General features: G+C 44.4%; 3 protein-coding genes across 3 annotated transcripts; all 3 read right to left on the minus strand.

Moving 5' to 3' along the window:
• Positions 1–968: 968 nt before the first annotated feature.
• LOC121864052 (osteocalcin 2-like) lies at positions 969–2,949 on the minus strand. Its single transcript, XM_042362950.1, has 3 exons — positions 2,840–2,949; positions 1,268–1,445; positions 969–1,127 (listed from the first exon to the last, which is right to left on the minus strand). Exons 1-3 carry the CDS (start codon positions 2,947–2,949, stop codon positions 969–971), a joined length of 447 nt encoding a protein of 148 aa, XP_042218884.1.
• A 945-nt stretch (positions 2,950–3,894) lies between these two features.
• Positions 3,895–6,804, minus strand: LOC121864045. Its single transcript, XM_042362943.1, has 3 exons — positions 6,650–6,804; positions 5,121–5,690; positions 3,895–4,822 (listed from the first exon to the last, which is right to left on the minus strand). Exons 2-3 carry the CDS (start codon positions 5,589–5,591, stop codon positions 4,016–4,018), a joined length of 1,278 nt encoding a protein of 425 aa, XP_042218877.1. The 5' UTR covers positions 5,592–5,690; positions 6,650–6,804; the 3' UTR covers positions 3,895–4,015.
• Positions 6,805–8,236: 1,432 nt separating this feature from the next.
• LOC121864053 lies at positions 8,237–13,353 on the minus strand. Its single transcript, XM_042362951.1, has 7 exons — positions 13,186–13,353; positions 12,588–12,764; positions 11,984–12,120; positions 10,967–11,179; positions 10,039–10,148; positions 9,433–9,647; positions 8,237–9,251 (listed from the first exon to the last, which is right to left on the minus strand). The coding sequence occupies exons 1-7, from the start codon at positions 13,351–13,353 to the stop codon at positions 8,310–8,312; spliced, it is 1,962 nt and encodes a 653-aa protein (XP_042218885.1). The 3' UTR covers positions 8,237–8,309.
• Between the last annotated feature and the right edge of the window lie 3,042 nt (positions 13,354–16,395).

The following is a 16,395-nucleotide window of genomic DNA, read 5'->3' on the forward strand; positions in this document are numbered from 1 at the left end:
TGGCACACTCTCTCTCCACGCTTCACACGTCTGCCTTTGTCCAGCTTCTCTATATCTTAGTCTTTAGTTCTCTTATCACGCTTTCACTCTTAACTCTGCTGATCTAGTTCAATAGTACTTATTTTCTCTCTTCTAATGAATTGAAACTTAAAAATCGAACCCCCAATACACGCCAACAGTCCAAGTGGCCGACAAGTGGTGAAAAGGATAACTGTAACTACAAATATTAATGTAAAAAAGGTTGATGTAACACTGAGAAACCACAATATTAATAACAGATACGATACATGCCTTGACAACTGTAGCTTTAGTGAATTGATACAAATTGGTGTATCAGTGCACAACAGGAGCACTTATGTATGGTAATGGTATAAACTCGAGACTTACAAATATGTTCTACGTTAACATTTCCTTCCGTTTTATGAAGCGGAGACCTCTCACTCACCCACTGTACAGACATTTCGTGCAATATTGATTTCATGTTAGTTGCCAATTGGTTAGCGATTGTGTACAACTATCACTATCACTTCCCAGCCACGGTAGATAATGAGGTGACTTTTTATGCGGCTTCCTGCCTCTGCTTGTGTGGCAGCAGGAAGTGTAACTTCACTGTCAACTTATTGAACAACTTACTTTCAGGCGCGGCATTAAGAGAGGAACATTTGTATCATTGGTGAAATTAGTAATGTTTACAGGAGCTTTGTGGTGGTTTACCTTATGTTTAGTCGATAACAAAAATAGTAGAAACAAACAAGAATAAATTATATTTACTTCGAAGAAAGTACTTGAGCCTAAGCCATCCTGTGCATACCTCCATCCTGCTGCTGCTACAATTACTACTATTGTGTATGAGTTTACCTTCACCCTGGTCATATTGCTATGTACTGTATGTATTTTTGTGTGTGTGTTTACCACCAGCAACTGTAATAACAGGGAAATAAAACTTCACTTACTGGCAAAATAGTAGATTAGCGGCCATGTTGACTAGGCGACTGTGTAACACTGGAGGACTGAGAGGACTGTGTAACACTGGAGGACTGAGAGGACTGTGTAACACTAGAGGACTGAGAGGACTGTGTAACACTGGAGGACTCAGAGGACTGTGTAACACTAGAGGACTCAGAGGACTGTGTAACAATAGAGGTCTGTAACACTAGAGGACTGTGTAACACTAGAGGACTGAGAGGACTGTATAACACTGGAGGACTCAGAGGACTGTGTAACACTAGAGGACTCAGAGGACTGTGTAACAATAGAGGTCTGTAACACTAGAGGACTGTGTAACACTAGAGGACTCAGAGGACTGTGTAACACTGGAGGACTGAGAGGACTGTGTAACACTTGAGGACTGAGAGGACTGTGTAACACTAGAGGTCTGTAACACTAGAGGACTGTGTAACACTAAAGGACTGAGAGGACTGTGTAACACTAGCGGACTGAGAGGACTGTGTACACAAGAGGACTGTGTACACTAGAGGACTGTGTACTACTGAGGACTGTGTAACACTAGAGGTGTGTGTAACACTGGGGCTGTGTAACACTAACACAGGTTAGGTAAATTATAACGTTAACGTTAGGATAGGTCAAACTAACGTTTGGTTAAGGTAAGGCAAAGTAACGTTAGGTTAAGGTAAGGCAAAGTAATGTTAGGTTGAGAAAGGTGACTTGTACAGTGTAACGGTGCGGATGTTACACAGTTGAAGGCTGGAAGGTGACTGCCGGGAAGGGAGTGCCGGACTTGGAGGTTCTGGTCCGAAGCAGCTGGAGCCTGTCGGTGGTGTGTGGGCTCAGGGATGCAGGCGGGTCCGCTACTGAAACGCCAAGTAGTCACTAAGGCCCTGCTGGTTGGGTCTATTATGTAACGTCATGTTATTAAACGGTATTATTCTTACAACGCCCCTTTATTATGTCTGCAGACACTTTCTAACCTAACTTAACCAAGCAAACCTAACTTACGACAACATTTACTAATCTGAGCAGAAAGTTATGCCAAGGAATAATTTGGTATTATAATGTTTGTAAACTAAGGGCTATGATTATTTTCTATTGCAACCAGCAGTTATTTTCGCAAGTTTAGGAAGATTATCGGGTTTAATTTGATGTATTACCTATGTCAGAATTTTCTAGAATGTATTGCATCATTTTTGTTATGATTTACTAACGTATTATAAGCTTCGATCAGAGTAGAACGTTCTAGAGCTTCCCAAGCATATCTTGTCCAGACTTGCAAGTCCTGGTTGGTGCTAGGGTGTTCCAGGATCGTCTAATGAGGTATATAAGCGGCAGCGAGCCGCCTCGAAGAATAATTATCCTATGCAAATGATGTCACCCAAATCATCCGACATCCAGGCAAAGCCAAACAGATGATGGCACGAAAAACAGCCCACGCCATCGAACAAATAAATCACTCTGAAAAAATTGGACAGTTCAAATTAATACATAAACTAAAGATCATTCACATTGCCAAAACAAACCCAGCACCAATCACAGTCAACAGCGAACCTATACAATACTCCAACGAAGGTAAAATAGTGGGACTCACAAGAACAAGAAAAACAAAACACACAACACAACGCAAAACGCTTACCCAATCACAACTTGCAAAACTATGAAGATTCAGCAAAATGGACACAACATTCAGCTACACCTATTCAAAGCACTTGTCCGCCCCCACCCGCCCCCACTTGGAGTACCAGCCAAAACCACTCGGCAAAATCAGTAAACCTAAACTTCAAGCAGTACAAAACAAAGCTTCCGTAGAGCATCAAAGCAACTCCCCCACACCAAAATACAAGAACTTCACGAACTATACAATATCAAACCACTGAAAAAAACGTACACAGCCAAGCTGAGAGAGTTTGGCGCAAACTTGGAGTTGGAGGACCCAATCTTCTCCCAATCAAAGAAGAAACCACAAGAACACCCAGCTGGTGGCCCAAGAGCCTCCATGCTGACATAGAAGAACCAGACCCACTATATTAATAAATAACACCACCATCTAACTAACACAAATTAACACACTTTACACAAACGAGTGCTCAGCTAACTTAACCCCCACCGACTCCCCTGAGTGAGCGGGCTCGTGCTGTGTATGGCCACCACCCCAACCATTCACCTCGACTCGGCTAGGTGGATGGCCCACCTGCTTTACTCCCTATAACTTAACTTAACTTTCCGTTTCTATTCTTCCCTTTTCTCTTACCTCTCCTCTCGCATGGCAAAGCCATTTGCCACTTTACTTCATTATCATCATCATCATCATCATCGGGAGGTCAGTCGATGGTTTCTGCTCAATGTTAAGTACGTGCCTATTAGTGACAACTGAAGTAATTGTTGTGCAAGTATTATGGAATTGTTGCGAGTGATATAAAGTGAAAAGACTAAGGAATTGTGCAATGATAGTGTGCTGACTGTATATTAGATATGAGAAGTCCAGTGGTAAAGACATACCCTGTGAACAGTTGTGTGACGACTTCGTGATTATTAAAGATGCATACAGTTCACAAGTGTGTTTCTGTGACCTGGTGGAAATCTACCTGCCTGTTTGTCTGTACTGTACACTGATACCAATCGTCGGGATATTACCGGAGACCGGCGGGAGAGCCAGTGGTAATTCGACGACACTTGTGATATATTTATTGCTTCTGTATACGACCATGGCCGCTGGTAACCAGCGGTGGACGCTGGGAAGCGGCGAAAGAAGAGGGTCGTAACAACAGAATGGATGAGGGGAGGAACCCAGAGAAAATTATAAATGCAAGACAGGCCTCTGGTTATACAGACGCGAAACTATTGGTTTGAGGATTAAAGTGTCATTGTAGGAGCTGCTTATGAGATAAAACAGCAGTATGAAGGTTGACCTGGTCAAGAAACTGGTCCTATTATAAACAATATTTATTGGTATACTTGTAATGTACAATTATTTTTTCATTCTGCTTATCAATCTCGTTTTAAAATCAACAGTTTCTTTCGTTAATATTGTCAGCCAAACAACCCTGACCTGGGTGTGTCAGCGTCAACCTCTTGCCTCGTCCTGTGGTGTCCCATCACCCTTGTTTCTGTCACTCGCCGTTCTCAACTTGGCCATCACTATTTCTTCCTCTAGTGATAATATCCTCATCCTGGCCGCGTGTTCCTTGGTTCTCATCTCAGAGTCTTCTTTCAGCATACTCATCCTGAAGCTGTGATCCTCCCGAGCTAGAGTGAGCAGCTTGGCGTGCAGGTCTGGGCAGCAACAGAAGGACGGGACACGGGTGGGAACCATCCCATACCCACCCTGGCGAAGTGGCTCTCTCACATCTTGTAGTTTCGGCTTCTTCGCAGCTTGGGGTAACTCTTCCGTCATCGCGTCAACACTTGAAGCGAAAGACGGGTGAAAGAATGCATTACCTGGACTGCCTGTGTGTGACGAGGTGTGTGGCGCGCCAACTTTTGACAGGGGGGTATGGCTGTCTGGGGGTGGACTACACTGCCCAGTAAGTGACGATGGATTTTGATAAATAGTTGACGGAGTTGTTGTTGAATCCTGTTTGTGTAGCACGGTTGGTGTGGGACTGACCTCGGTTACAGTCAAAGAGTGGGGAATGACAGGGATGGAAATGACTGGCTCCTGGTGTGACTGGCTATGGCTGCTGCTCAATGGTTCGGACATCACTGGGGAGGACTGACAGCGTTGGCTGGCGAAGATGGAGTCTGGGAACAGATCAGTGGCCGAGGATTCCCTGTCTGGAAGGTCCTCAGGTGAGCCTAAATCATCATCACGTGGCTCATTCTTAATTTCCATCTCATTTGTAAATCCTTCTTTTAGCGACACTTGCATCACCTGGAGAGGAACAGTAATATATTAGTTCAGGTGAACACCTCGACCAGTCTAATGTATGTAATACTAGCGGCTGTCAGTTGAGCCATTTGGTGATGATTTTAGTTTAGAAACAATACCAAGTGTTGTATTGTTAGTTACAAGTGCCCGAATAGAAGTTTAGTATGCACGTATTCAATGAAATAAAGACCAAACCGTATAATGAAATTCGCGATTCAGTCTAGACGTCGGTAAATTGTTACACAAGTTCAAAGCTTCGTACAGAAATAACTGAACTTGTAAACATACGCTAAAGACTCACCTGTTCAGGGGTGACGAAGGTCGAGTCGTAATGATGGTTAAACTTGAAGAGTTCGCTGTTGTCAGGCAAGGTGTGAGTGTCCGTAGCTACCAGACGCTGCAGGTGACGCTGTTGATGTTGCATCTGTTGATGTAACAAGCCCAACAGCATTTCTGATATAGGGTCTGGGTCTGGCGGCGGAACCCCTGACGCCACCTCCCCAAGCCTAGCTTCATACCTCCTTGCCTTCGCCTTCATGTTCTTGTACAGAGTCTGGATCTGTTGACGGGATCGCGGCGCTGACGTGTTGGCGTTGAAGTGTCGCGTTATTTCGTCCCAAAGTTCAGATTTCCGAATAATAGTCTGTGCGTCATTCTCTCGAGCGTCCAGCACGCCCATGTGGGTAGCGAGAGCCCCCAGCAGGAGAGAGCGCTCAGCAGAGGAGGCACTGGTACTCCTTCCGCCGCGCACCAACATCATCCCATCCATCATGGTGGTTCTTGCCGATGTGTAACCTTCCTCACCAACAGTCCTTAATCACTCTCCTGAAAAAGTCCTGGTGGAGTAGGCGGGCAGTTCCTCTGCTCCAACCTGCAACCACAAGGCGAAGATGCTGACATTATCAAGACGAACTATTAGCCAGTAGCCTTAATTCAATTTTTTCCTGTCTGAAGCCTCTTGAGTATGTATATAACTGTGTATGGAAATAAGCAAACAATTTTAAACACTGACATTATTTACATGTTTAAGGGGGAGAAATGAGGTCTGTTGCTGCCTTGCTGTGGCTTGCGTGTGCCTGTGGCTACTTCTATTATTATCAACACACCTCCCCCCAAACACTCCCACAACCCCCACACCCCAATAACCCACATCACCTACACCCACCCCACACACACATTCCACAACCCCACACACGCCACAATCCTTCCATCCACACAAACCCCACACACCTCCTACAACTACCCACACCCCCCCTCACACACCACAACACCCACACCCCTCACACACCACAACACCCCCCCTCACACACCACAACACCCCCACACACCACAACACCCACACCCCCCCCTCACACACCCCCCCCACCCCCCACAAACCCCCTCACACACCACAACACACCACCACACCACAACACCACCCCCCTCACACCACAACACCCACACTCACACACACACACCCCCCCCCCCTCACCACAGCACCCACACCCCCCACACACACCCCACACCCCCACACACCACACACCACACCACACCCCCCTCACACACCACACACCACAACACCCCACCCCCCCCTCACACCACAACACCCACACCACAACACCCACACCCCCTCACACACCCCACCCCCTCACACACCCACCCCACCACACCACAACACCCACACACATCCCCCTCACACACCACAACACCCCCACACACCCCTCACACACCACAACACCCACACATCCCCCCTCACACACCACAACACCCACACCCACCTCACACACCACAACACCCACACCCTCCTCACACACCACAACACACACAGTACAATAATAAAGTAACACTCACCTGGCTCGTTTCCTAGTGGTCGTGTTGATTGATGAGTCCCAGCTATTGAGAGTCTACACCCACCACCACACTCAACACCTACCACCAGTACCACTACAACCACCACGACTTTTTTAGTATACCAGACTGGGTGGTGTCTCCTGCTATACTAGGGTGGTAGTAGTGGTGAATAGTGGTATGAATATCGAGCTAGCGACTGTTATCTAGACACGCTATCTACACTTATCGAGCCACTGGCATAGCGATAGGAGATATAGATAACGAATTTACTGGGGATATTTAGAAATGTCTGGTCTGTTTGTGTTCTAATGTATTTGTCCTTATTGTACGTGTTTGTAATTGCATGTGTTTGTGTGTGTGTATTGTACGTGTGTTTGTCTCTATTGTGTGTGTTGTACGTGTGCTCTACGTACGTGTGTGTGTGTGTGTGTGTGTGTGTGTTGTACGTATGTTTGTTTGTGTATTGTACGTGTGTTTTTTTTTGTTTGTGTGTGTGTGTATTGTGCGCATGTTTGTGTGTGTTGTACGCGTGTTTGTGTTTGTTTTGGGGTGCACATGCATAATTTATATTCACATGAACGTTTTTCGGTGTATGTGTGTGTTTGTGATGGGTGTCCGTGAGTATGAGTTGTGTTTACCCAAGTTTGTTTCGGGTATGTATCTTTGTTCTGGGTGTACGTGTATGTATTTTCTAGGTGTGTGTGTGTGTGTGTGTGTGTGTGTGTGTGTGTGTGTGTGTGTTGGTCAAACTATCGAGTTTTTCAGCAAATACCTTCCTACACTTACACTAATCAGGGTTAGGTTAGGTTGTTATTAAGCTTATTTAAAGTGTCATGACAAATCCCTGGTTGATTCCGTCCACATCAGAGTGACCTTACTCCTGTCTGATGTAATGTACGTAATAGTGAGTATTATTAAAGGCAGGAGAAACAAGACGATAATATACCCAGTTTATTAAAGAGTTGCCAACACCTACTTAGACATTGAGTCTTATGGGGAAAAAGAGAACAATTGAGATTAAAGTTTTCTAAAGCGTTTCAATCGGATTTTTTTTTTTTTTAAATACTACAAATAACACCAAACAAACCTTTGAAAACCTTAACTAACTATTACTAACTTGTACAAATGTTAAGAACTGCTTTTGAGTTTATGGATCCTACCTCATCTGAACACCGAAAGCAACAACATCGTATACTAAAAACCGAAAAAAAACACCATCGCATACTAAATACCGAAAGCATGAATAAAGTAAAGCTTTCTATAGTTTTAGGATTTTTAAATGTCAGGAAAAGTTACGAAAGGTTTTCAAAACTTTGTTTATTGTCTTTCTTTAGTGTTTTACTCCACATTCCCTCTACTTCAAAGCCCTGCCCACTTTGAACAAGTAATATTGAGGGTAATATTATCGGTTAGAACACTGGAAAAATAAAAAAAAATTCCGATGGAAACGCTTTAGAAAACATTTTTAGTTTTTCTTTTTATCCTCATAAAAGACTCAATATATAAGTAGGTGTTGGCAACTTCTAAATATTTACCGAATATTATTGTTTTAAATATTTCATATACAGTATAACATTTGAGATATATACATTCATCATTTGTACAATATATCACGCAAAACAGAACTTATTAAAACTTAAACTATAGTCATAATTAACATTTAATTTAGGGTGCCCACGTGTAGTCCAGCACAGTCGTAAAGTGGTGCGTTCTGCGTTAGAGAGGAACACAAACCTGACAGCAAGCAGCCAAGGGAGCGTCCTCCCCGACACACCAGACCCTTGGCAGCTGTGCACCCCCGTGACGCTGCTATGGTCACCCCCACTTCCTTCCCACATTCAGTCTGGAACCTGTGTCGCCCCTGTAGTGCTCCGTGACACGTGACAGGTCCCCACACTCCATCAGGGGCGGAACATCGAAGGTCTGTGTGTTGGCGCGAGCAGTCAACGTGTAGCTGGGCGCCTCGTTCAGCTGGCACTAACAAGGTAGGTAATGATGGGTGTATATCCACCTCGTTCACCTTCTTTGAACCTGTTAGTTCCTCTAAATAGCGCAGCACCAGAGTACATCCTTCACCAGATACCAGAGGCTTCAGCACCTCCCGAGTCACCAGCAGCTCCTGATACAACCGCCGACTTAAACCATGACGAGTGACGTCATACTGCAGGAGGGGCAGCCATCCATCTAGGGAGGTGCCCACCAGCCTCACACTGGCAGCCACAGAGTTCACGGGAACGGACGCAGCCACTACATATGACCCTCGCCACGTCCGTTGTCCGCCAGTCAACAGCAACTTGGAAGCTGCCACTATGGATTCAGTGGGCGAAAGAAGTGGATTCTCTCTCAGGAAACCTCCTGGAGTATCGTCGTGAGCACGGTACATGAAGGTCAGCAGCTCAGACTGGTTAGTCCGCATGCGATCGTGTATCTGCGTCTGGAAGGGCAGAATCCAGACGGCAGGGAAGATACTGTCAGCTGCCCTGATGAGGCGCCAGGTGTCAGCGGTGCCCAGTAGAAGGACAGGGCTTGGAGTTATGACCAGTTGACCTTTCAATCGCTCCGCCAGTTGCTCCATGTCGGCCGTCTCGTAGTAGTGAAGCACCTGTGGTTACCACCCAACACTTGCTTACTGTCTGTACTCACCACACTTACACAGCATATCCAATGTAATCATTATTGTGTATTTTACGCAATTAAGTAAATATTCTCACCGAAGTCTACGAGTCTATACTAAACCTTGAGAAACATTAATATGAATAATGGGGAACTAGCTGATACACTACCTTGATTGGACGGATGCCAATGTCACGAAGGTGAGCGAGGAAAGCGTCCGTGTGGAGAGATGCTCGCGCCAACACCAATGGACGGGGATGATGCACCAGGGTCAGGAAGTCTCCTACGGCCGCCGCCAACAACTTTGCTGACGGCTGCACCTTCACTATATTTCTGGCTCCCTCCAGGTAAGTTGTTGTTGCCGTTGGCGTCACAAACCTCGCTCCTGAAGTAGAAATAGCATTGATTATTATATTAACGACACATCTCGTTCCTGATAGTATCCTCATCACCTTTAGCTGTAACCCTCCTCTGTCTGTCTCTATACATGTGGGGGGCGTGGATATGTGGGGCGTGGGAGTGAGAGGGGGTAGGTGTAGGAAGGCGCGGGTGTAGGAAGGCGGGGGTGGGAAGGGGGGGTGGGAGGGGGAGGGAGGGGGTGAGGGAGGGGGTGTGGGGAGGGGGATGTGGGAGGGGGGTGGGAGGGGGTGGGAGGAGGGGTGGGGAGGGGGAGTGAGTGGGTGGGGGGTACTCCTGAAATCAAATATCAAAACATAAACGATAAACTTGCGCGAAGAGATATGGCGTGCAGAGGGAGGTGAAAAGTAAAGACCTACCTGGAGCTTTGGCCCTCGCCCAGTGAGCTACCGTCAGCGCCTCCTCATCCGTCAGGTAGCCGAAGTAATGGGTGGTGCCGTGGACCCCATAGAAGTGCTCCGTCAACTGCCTGAAAAATACAAGGCGAGTCACGCTTTGTTAACACTGTAATGGTGAATAAAAAAAAAACTCCAGTAACCTGTGAGGTTTTTTCATCAGGTTATTTTTACACAATTACGCAGGAAATAGGGTCACTGCTCAATATGGCCAGCATTAGCCAGGCTCTTTTGTGTTCACGTACGTAAGGATGGTTTTCTGAGCCCTAAATGACGCCAGTGGTAACAACCTTATGAATAACCGTGACTATCAACTTTTATAAAGGTTTAAAGAAAATAACAATGACCCTAAATTTACCACACGCTATATCACGACTCACTGAGCAAACATCAACCAATCAACTGGAATAATGTTTTCATCTGAAGAGGAAACGATTGTAGTGGATTTGCGTATGACTTAAGATTCACTTGGCAACCAGTTATCTGCAACGGCCAGTGAATTATACAGAAAATTATATACAAGTTCAACAGTAATTTTTCGCTTGATAGTCTCTGGGGAAAAGCCCAGCACTAGTGGATGAATCACTTGCTTCTTGACCCAACAGACGCCAGTTCAAATACTGCGGTTGGCAAAGGAGTATGGTGTCCCCAGTCAACCCAACTGTAGAATGGGTACCTAAGGTGGTGTTGGGCGGTAAAGTGTAGTGCCCGCCACGCTGCCTTCTGTATCGGCCGCCAGGAATATGGGACCTACTTTAAATGTCGCTGTCTGTAGGATAAACCGAGGGAGCCGTTTCCGCTTCTTTTTTTTGCCCTACACGCTGTTTAATCGTAAGTACAGCCACTTGTTATACCAATTGAATTACTAAATCTCTCTCTCTCTCTCCCTCACCTGGCCAGGTCCGGGTCGCTCTGGGAGTCTCTGACTAGGACGCTGCTGGGGAGGAACCTGGAGGAGTTGTTGATGGAGGGGTGGTCTTGCCTCTTCTCGCCCGCCTCCTGCTGATTCTCATCCATCTCCCGCTGCCTCTCCTCATCCAACTTCTGCCTCAACTCTTCCTGCTGCTTCTCCTCCTCCAGCACCTGCTTCAGCCGCCGCCCGTAGCTGCCCGAAACATAAGCTTTAATTAGTAAGTCGATAGGTATCTTCGTCTAACATACCTACCTAATGTAACCTAACTACCAAACACAACACAAATTAACACAACACAACTACCAAACATGACTGTGGAACATAACAGTACAATACTTGTCATGGCAAGTGCCTTTGAGATCTACCTGCCCTGACAAATTTATGGAGGGAATTTGCTTGTCCGGATTTTTTTATGGGAAATGTTAAATAAGTATATTAAACAATCTGCCAGAGAATATTGTGACGGCACCAAGTGTGAGCTCTTTCAAGACCAGAGTTGACCAACACTGGAACAGGTTCAGGTACATACAGAGAAGGATGGCAAGACTAATCCCGGCCATTAGGAACCTTGAAAATAAGAGACAGGTTAAAGCATCTGAATCTGCACTCCCTTGAGAGACGTAAAGTGAGGGGCGATAGATCGTGGTGTATAAATGTAAGTCAGGGTAAAATAAAGGTAATTAAACTATTCACACAGCAGCGAACTCATTGCAATGGTTTAAAATTAGACATTTAGATTTAGGCGCGAGATAGGTAAACATTGATTTGGAAACAGTAGTGGATGAGTGGAACAAGTTACCGAACATCATCATTAACTCCAATACGCTAGATAGCTTCAAACATATATCGGATGGATATATGAGCGATAGGAGTTAGGTGTAAACGGGACTGCCCAGTATGAGCCAATAGGCCGGCTGCAGTTCTTATGTAATATATCCCAACCCAACCAAACCTAACCTACCCAACCTCCTGGGCTATTAGTGCAACATTACCTACCTAAGGCCAAGATAACGGGTGTGACCTCGGAGGGGCAGAAGGAAGGCCACAGCGTCGGGGTCAGCAGGGTCAGTGCCTACAGTGTCTAGCAGGCCCTTCACCTCGTCCGAATACTCCATCTGGTCCACCTCCCCCACCTGTAAATCCAAACACAGGTACAAAACACGTCACCAGCCAACATGCCTCGCGTCACCAGCCAACATGCCTCGCGTCACCAGCCAACATGCCTCGCGTCACCAGCCAACATGCCTCGCGTCACCAGCCAACATGCCTCGCGTCACCAGCCAACATGACTGCATCACCAGCCAACACGCGCGCCAACCATGCCACCAGCCAACATGCACCAGCCAACATGCACCAGCCAACATGCCACCAGCCAACATGCCTCACCAGCCAACATGCGTCACCAGCCAACATGCACCAGCCAACATGCCTCACCAGCCAACATGCCTCACCAGCCAACATGCCTCACGTCACCAGCCAACATGCCTCACGTCACCAGCCAACATGCCTCACGTCACCAGCCAACATGCCTCACGTCACCAGCCAACATGCCTCACGTCACCAGCCAACATGCCTCACGTCACCAGCCAACATGCCTCACCTGGTTGTAGTCTTGAGTCACTTCTTCCTTCAGCTGGTCGTGGATGGTCTGGACGATCTCTTGGTAGATGTAATCTTTCTTCTCCTGTGGCAGGTCGGCGCCACCTTGTGTGTGGTGGTCCTTCTCGGGTTGGCGTAGCACCTTGAGCGACACAGCCGAGTCCCTCTCAGAGGCTCCCTGTAATAATTTCAGTTGGCTAGTGTTAGTTTCTCCCCAGCCTGTTTGTGTGCGGTGGATCATATTGGTACGGTGTACATTAGTACTAGTCTCTATAATCTCTTGGTATTCACTGTATACTATATTACAGCTGCATAACAAAATGGGGTCCCAATGTAGTATCTACGTTTTCTATGGTGATGCATCACAGCAAAGGGGCAACCTCTACATGGCCGAAACAATAATTTGACCTTCATAAATTCCAATCGTTTCAGTTTCAGATAATTGTATCTACAATATTTTCTGGTAACTGCGTTGAACCAGGAAAAAGGCACTACCAAAATGAGATATTTCTACACAATTTCATGACCCAAGAAACGTTAGCAGACGACAGTTTACAAATTGATCAACAACAAGACGTTCAGCTATAATGGTTACTCACCAGGTGAAACTGTAGCATTGGTAGCGAGAGAGCCACACCCATCACGCAGGTCACCAGCACCGCCACCTTCACCAGGCCACCCATATCGTATTTATCTACACACTTGTGTTCCTTGACGCTCACCTCTGGTTCACAGAGCAGTTTCACGTCCTCCCAGCAACGACCCATGATGGCGGTAGACTGGCTGATGATTATCCAAGTTCTAAGAGCCGTGTGAGTGAAGCGTCTCGGACACCTCGAACACCATGAACCACTAATGGTCAAGTAAAAACCGTGAGTGAAGCATTTGGGACATCTAGGGCGCTTCAATACAGTACTGTATTGTGGTTTTGAAGTGAAATACACCCTTTCACATATCCGTTGAGACATTGTTACATAACTATTTGACAAATTTCATAACCGAATGACAGAACACATATCGAATGACACTCTAAAATAACTGTTCGTTCGTGCTAACGGAAGTGATTGACATAAGTTATGAAGTTGACAGACGTGAACAATAAACCGACAGTCTACACATAGTTTGAGAATGTAACAATTGGAGAATGACATACCACCAACAGTTATTGTAGATTGTCATTCGATATGTGTTCTGTCATTCGGATATGTGAAAAGGTGCATACCATATGTTGGTGAAGGTTCATTAGGGGAGACCAAAAAGCTTTGTGAAGCACTTGAAAGAATATTGCTTCAAGGCTTCACCAGATCTGACTGTCGATACTTTTACGTATATTAATGTTGTTGTATAGGCACAACTATTTTTAAAAATGTCTTACTTCAGACATTTAAATTATTTCAAAGTGATTTTTTTTTAAGAAAGAAATGATGAGTGGAGATGAGAAAACATTTGAAAACCGATTGAAACTGAATTAAAATTAAAATATTTTATTGACAAAACAATTACATCAAAAGGACTCCCACCCGACCCTTCTGGGGATGACAAAAAATTATAAATGTTATAACAATACAGTAATTATTTTTACACCAATGAAATAGTTAAAGGAGCAAAGCACCGGGTGCCGTAAGCTTTTCCTTTTTAATCGCATATTATGATAACTCACCTCTCGTTATAGGAACACTGATCATCCTCAGTGTACACTGACTTGACACTAATTCACGCCTTAAGTCTACTCTTACTTTGTGATGAGACCTGCATACTCGGAGGTAATTTGTCCAAACTAGCAGTTCCAGCCCATTTCCTACGAAGTTGACTGGCCCAGTGGCCCTACCCTGTGGGTCAGCGTAGCTGTTGTCCTTGCTTCCAACACCTCGCACTTTATTCTCTTCCTTTCATATGTCACCCAACCTCTTGCCTTTAGCAATTCTCTCTAGAAATTCTGTCCAGTATATATTCTGTGCCTCCTGCTTGGTTTCACTACACATGTTTGCAGTTTCTTTCAGTACGTCCTTGATTTCATTATTGTTTTGGATTTGCACTCCATTCTCTTTCCACATTTCTATGGAGTTAACTCCAGCCCTGAACCGTTTGTCTCTAACATACATATTACGTTTCCCATTATTTATTTCTCCTTTATAACTAATGTACACTTACTTGTCGTCAAAACAGAATCAATATGTAATAAATCATCATAAAAGCTATCAACATCCTTTGGTTCATAATCTGTATACTGTAGTAGTGATCAGCTTCTCTTTTGTGTCTTCCGGCAACCAATATCTTTTCCGCTTTATTAGCCAAAGTCAGCAAACAAATAAAGCACAAATTTCTAGAGGTCATTAACCCCTTTGCTGCGTTTCCCGCACTTGCCAATTTATTCTGGCTACCGCCAGACGATTTTATTCAGCTTAGGGTAACCTCCCACAGCCAGAGGGTTAAGTGTTCAGGTTCAATGACCAGTGCACTGTTCTGAATCAGGTTATGAAAATACAGTGCAGTGCTCAAAAGGATTTCAATAAATGTTGAGGTAGACGATTTTCTCTTAAAGAGGAATCAGAGTGGCTGGGGTGTACTTGCGTGGTTTACCTGCCATACTTCAAAATCAGTGGTGGACATATTTTTTTTTTTTTGCATTTTTTGATATAAAATATATATATATATCAGTGTTGGTTGTACACAGTGAGAGTAAGTCTCAAAGGCCACTGTCAAGCAATAATAATATCATCATTATTAAGGGAGACAAATGGGAGCCAAAAAATTATTACCCTAAACACCGCACTTATATATCAAGTGTTCACCTGTTTACTGATTTTTTAAGATACAGATTGCATTATTCTTTCTGATGAAAATTACTTTTTCCTGATATAGGTCGTTCTTACACTGACCTCCAGAATTATTTAGTAATAATAATAATGTCATGTCTCAAATTAGTACAGTGTAGTCTAACTCGTGCACCTGTAAGCATTTCACCATTCTCTCATTGTCAAATTATATTGTCACACAAACATTAAAATGAAAGTTGAGTAATATGATGAGTCTTATGTCTTAGAAATTAATTTTGGCTGTAAAATATGTTTGTTTTTGTACAACGTCTCTCCCACTCCAGTACATTGTGGGTTTGAGTCCTGTCCCAGAGTAAGGGTGTTATCCAGTGAGTCCCTCAGTGCTAAACATCACAAGTTTCCTCCAGGTACTACACCTTCCTCCTATCCAAACATTGGACAATAAAGTTCATAACAAAGTACTGTAACAAAAAATAGACCAACTGCCCATATGACTACAAAGTTGGTAAATGGTGAATTGAATACTGTAATAAATTGTTGTAAGTATGAGCTGCCTAAGAGAGACAGGAGTGAGACAATGGAGGCTTATAAATATTCAGCAGAAGCAAAACACTCACTGCCTATGATGGAATTCAAAGAAATTTTATACATAATTACTTTGATATAATATGGAACTGTAATTTCTTTAAGTATGAAGGCAGTATTTTTATCTGGGTATTTCTACAATGGCATTTGCTTCCAGTTTAGTGACTTTTTAAGACATTCTCAAATTGGTTTTGGCATCATGGCCCAAAAATACTATTTTTTATTTAAAGTTAAATAGGACAGTTTGGCAGAAGGACGACCAGTGGAAAAGGGAACCTGCATTTAACAGATAAATTAATTTACAATTACGTACAATATTACACACAGTTCATGACTAATCTTCACATTACAGTAATTAGATACAAATATTAAATGACAGATATTGTAATTAGTAAGCCACTTAAACAATGCTGAGGCTCCTTCTTGACACAGCAAGTTCCTTATGTT

The sequence above is a fragment of the Homarus americanus genome, unplaced genomic scaffold (genome assembly GCF_018991925.1).
Source record: "Homarus americanus isolate GMGI-L3 unplaced genomic scaffold, GMGI_Hamer_2.0 scaffold14720, whole genome shotgun sequence".
In the NCBI taxonomy this organism is placed as follows: domain Eukaryota; kingdom Metazoa; phylum Arthropoda; class Malacostraca; order Decapoda; family Nephropidae; genus Homarus; species Homarus americanus.

What these genes read in the sequence shown, in the direction of transcription:
- LOC121864052 (XM_042362950.1), bottom strand. Translation starts at nt 2,949, where the DNA reads ATGGAGGCTCTTGGGCCACCAGCTGGGTGTTCTTGTGGTTTCTTCTTT. An exon ending in AACTCTCTCAGCTTGGCTGT is followed by an intron (nt 1,446 to 2,839) that starts GTACGTTTTTTT and finishes TTGTGTACACAG; the next exon opens with TCCTCTCAGTCCGCTAGTGT. An exon ending in GTGTTACACAGTCCTCTAGT is followed by an intron (nt 1,128 to 1,267) that starts GTTACAGACCTC and finishes ATTGTTACACAG; the next exon opens with TCCTCTGAGTCCTCTAGTGT.
- LOC121864045 (XM_042362943.1), bottom strand. Translation starts at nt 5,591, where the DNA reads ATGATGGATGGGATGATGTTGGTGCGCGGCGGAAGGAGTACCAGTGCC. An exon ending in CCTTCGTCACCCCTGAACAG is followed by an intron (nt 4,823 to 5,120) that starts GTGAGTCTTTAG and finishes GTTCCTCTCCAG; the next exon opens with GTGATGCAAGTGTCGCTAAA.
- LOC121864053 (XM_042362951.1), bottom strand. Translation starts at nt 13,353, where the DNA reads ATGGGTCGTTGCTGGGAGGACGTGAAACTGCTCTGTGAACCAGAGGTG. An exon ending in CAATGCTACAGTTTCACCTG is followed by an intron (nt 12,765 to 13,185) that starts GTGAGTAACCAT and finishes AAATTATTACAG; the next exon opens with GGAGCCTCTGAGAGGGACTC. An exon ending in TTGGCATCCGTCCAATCAAG is followed by an intron (nt 9,252 to 9,432) that starts GTAGTGTATCAG and finishes TGGTAACCACAG; the next exon opens with GTGCTTCACTACTACGAGAC.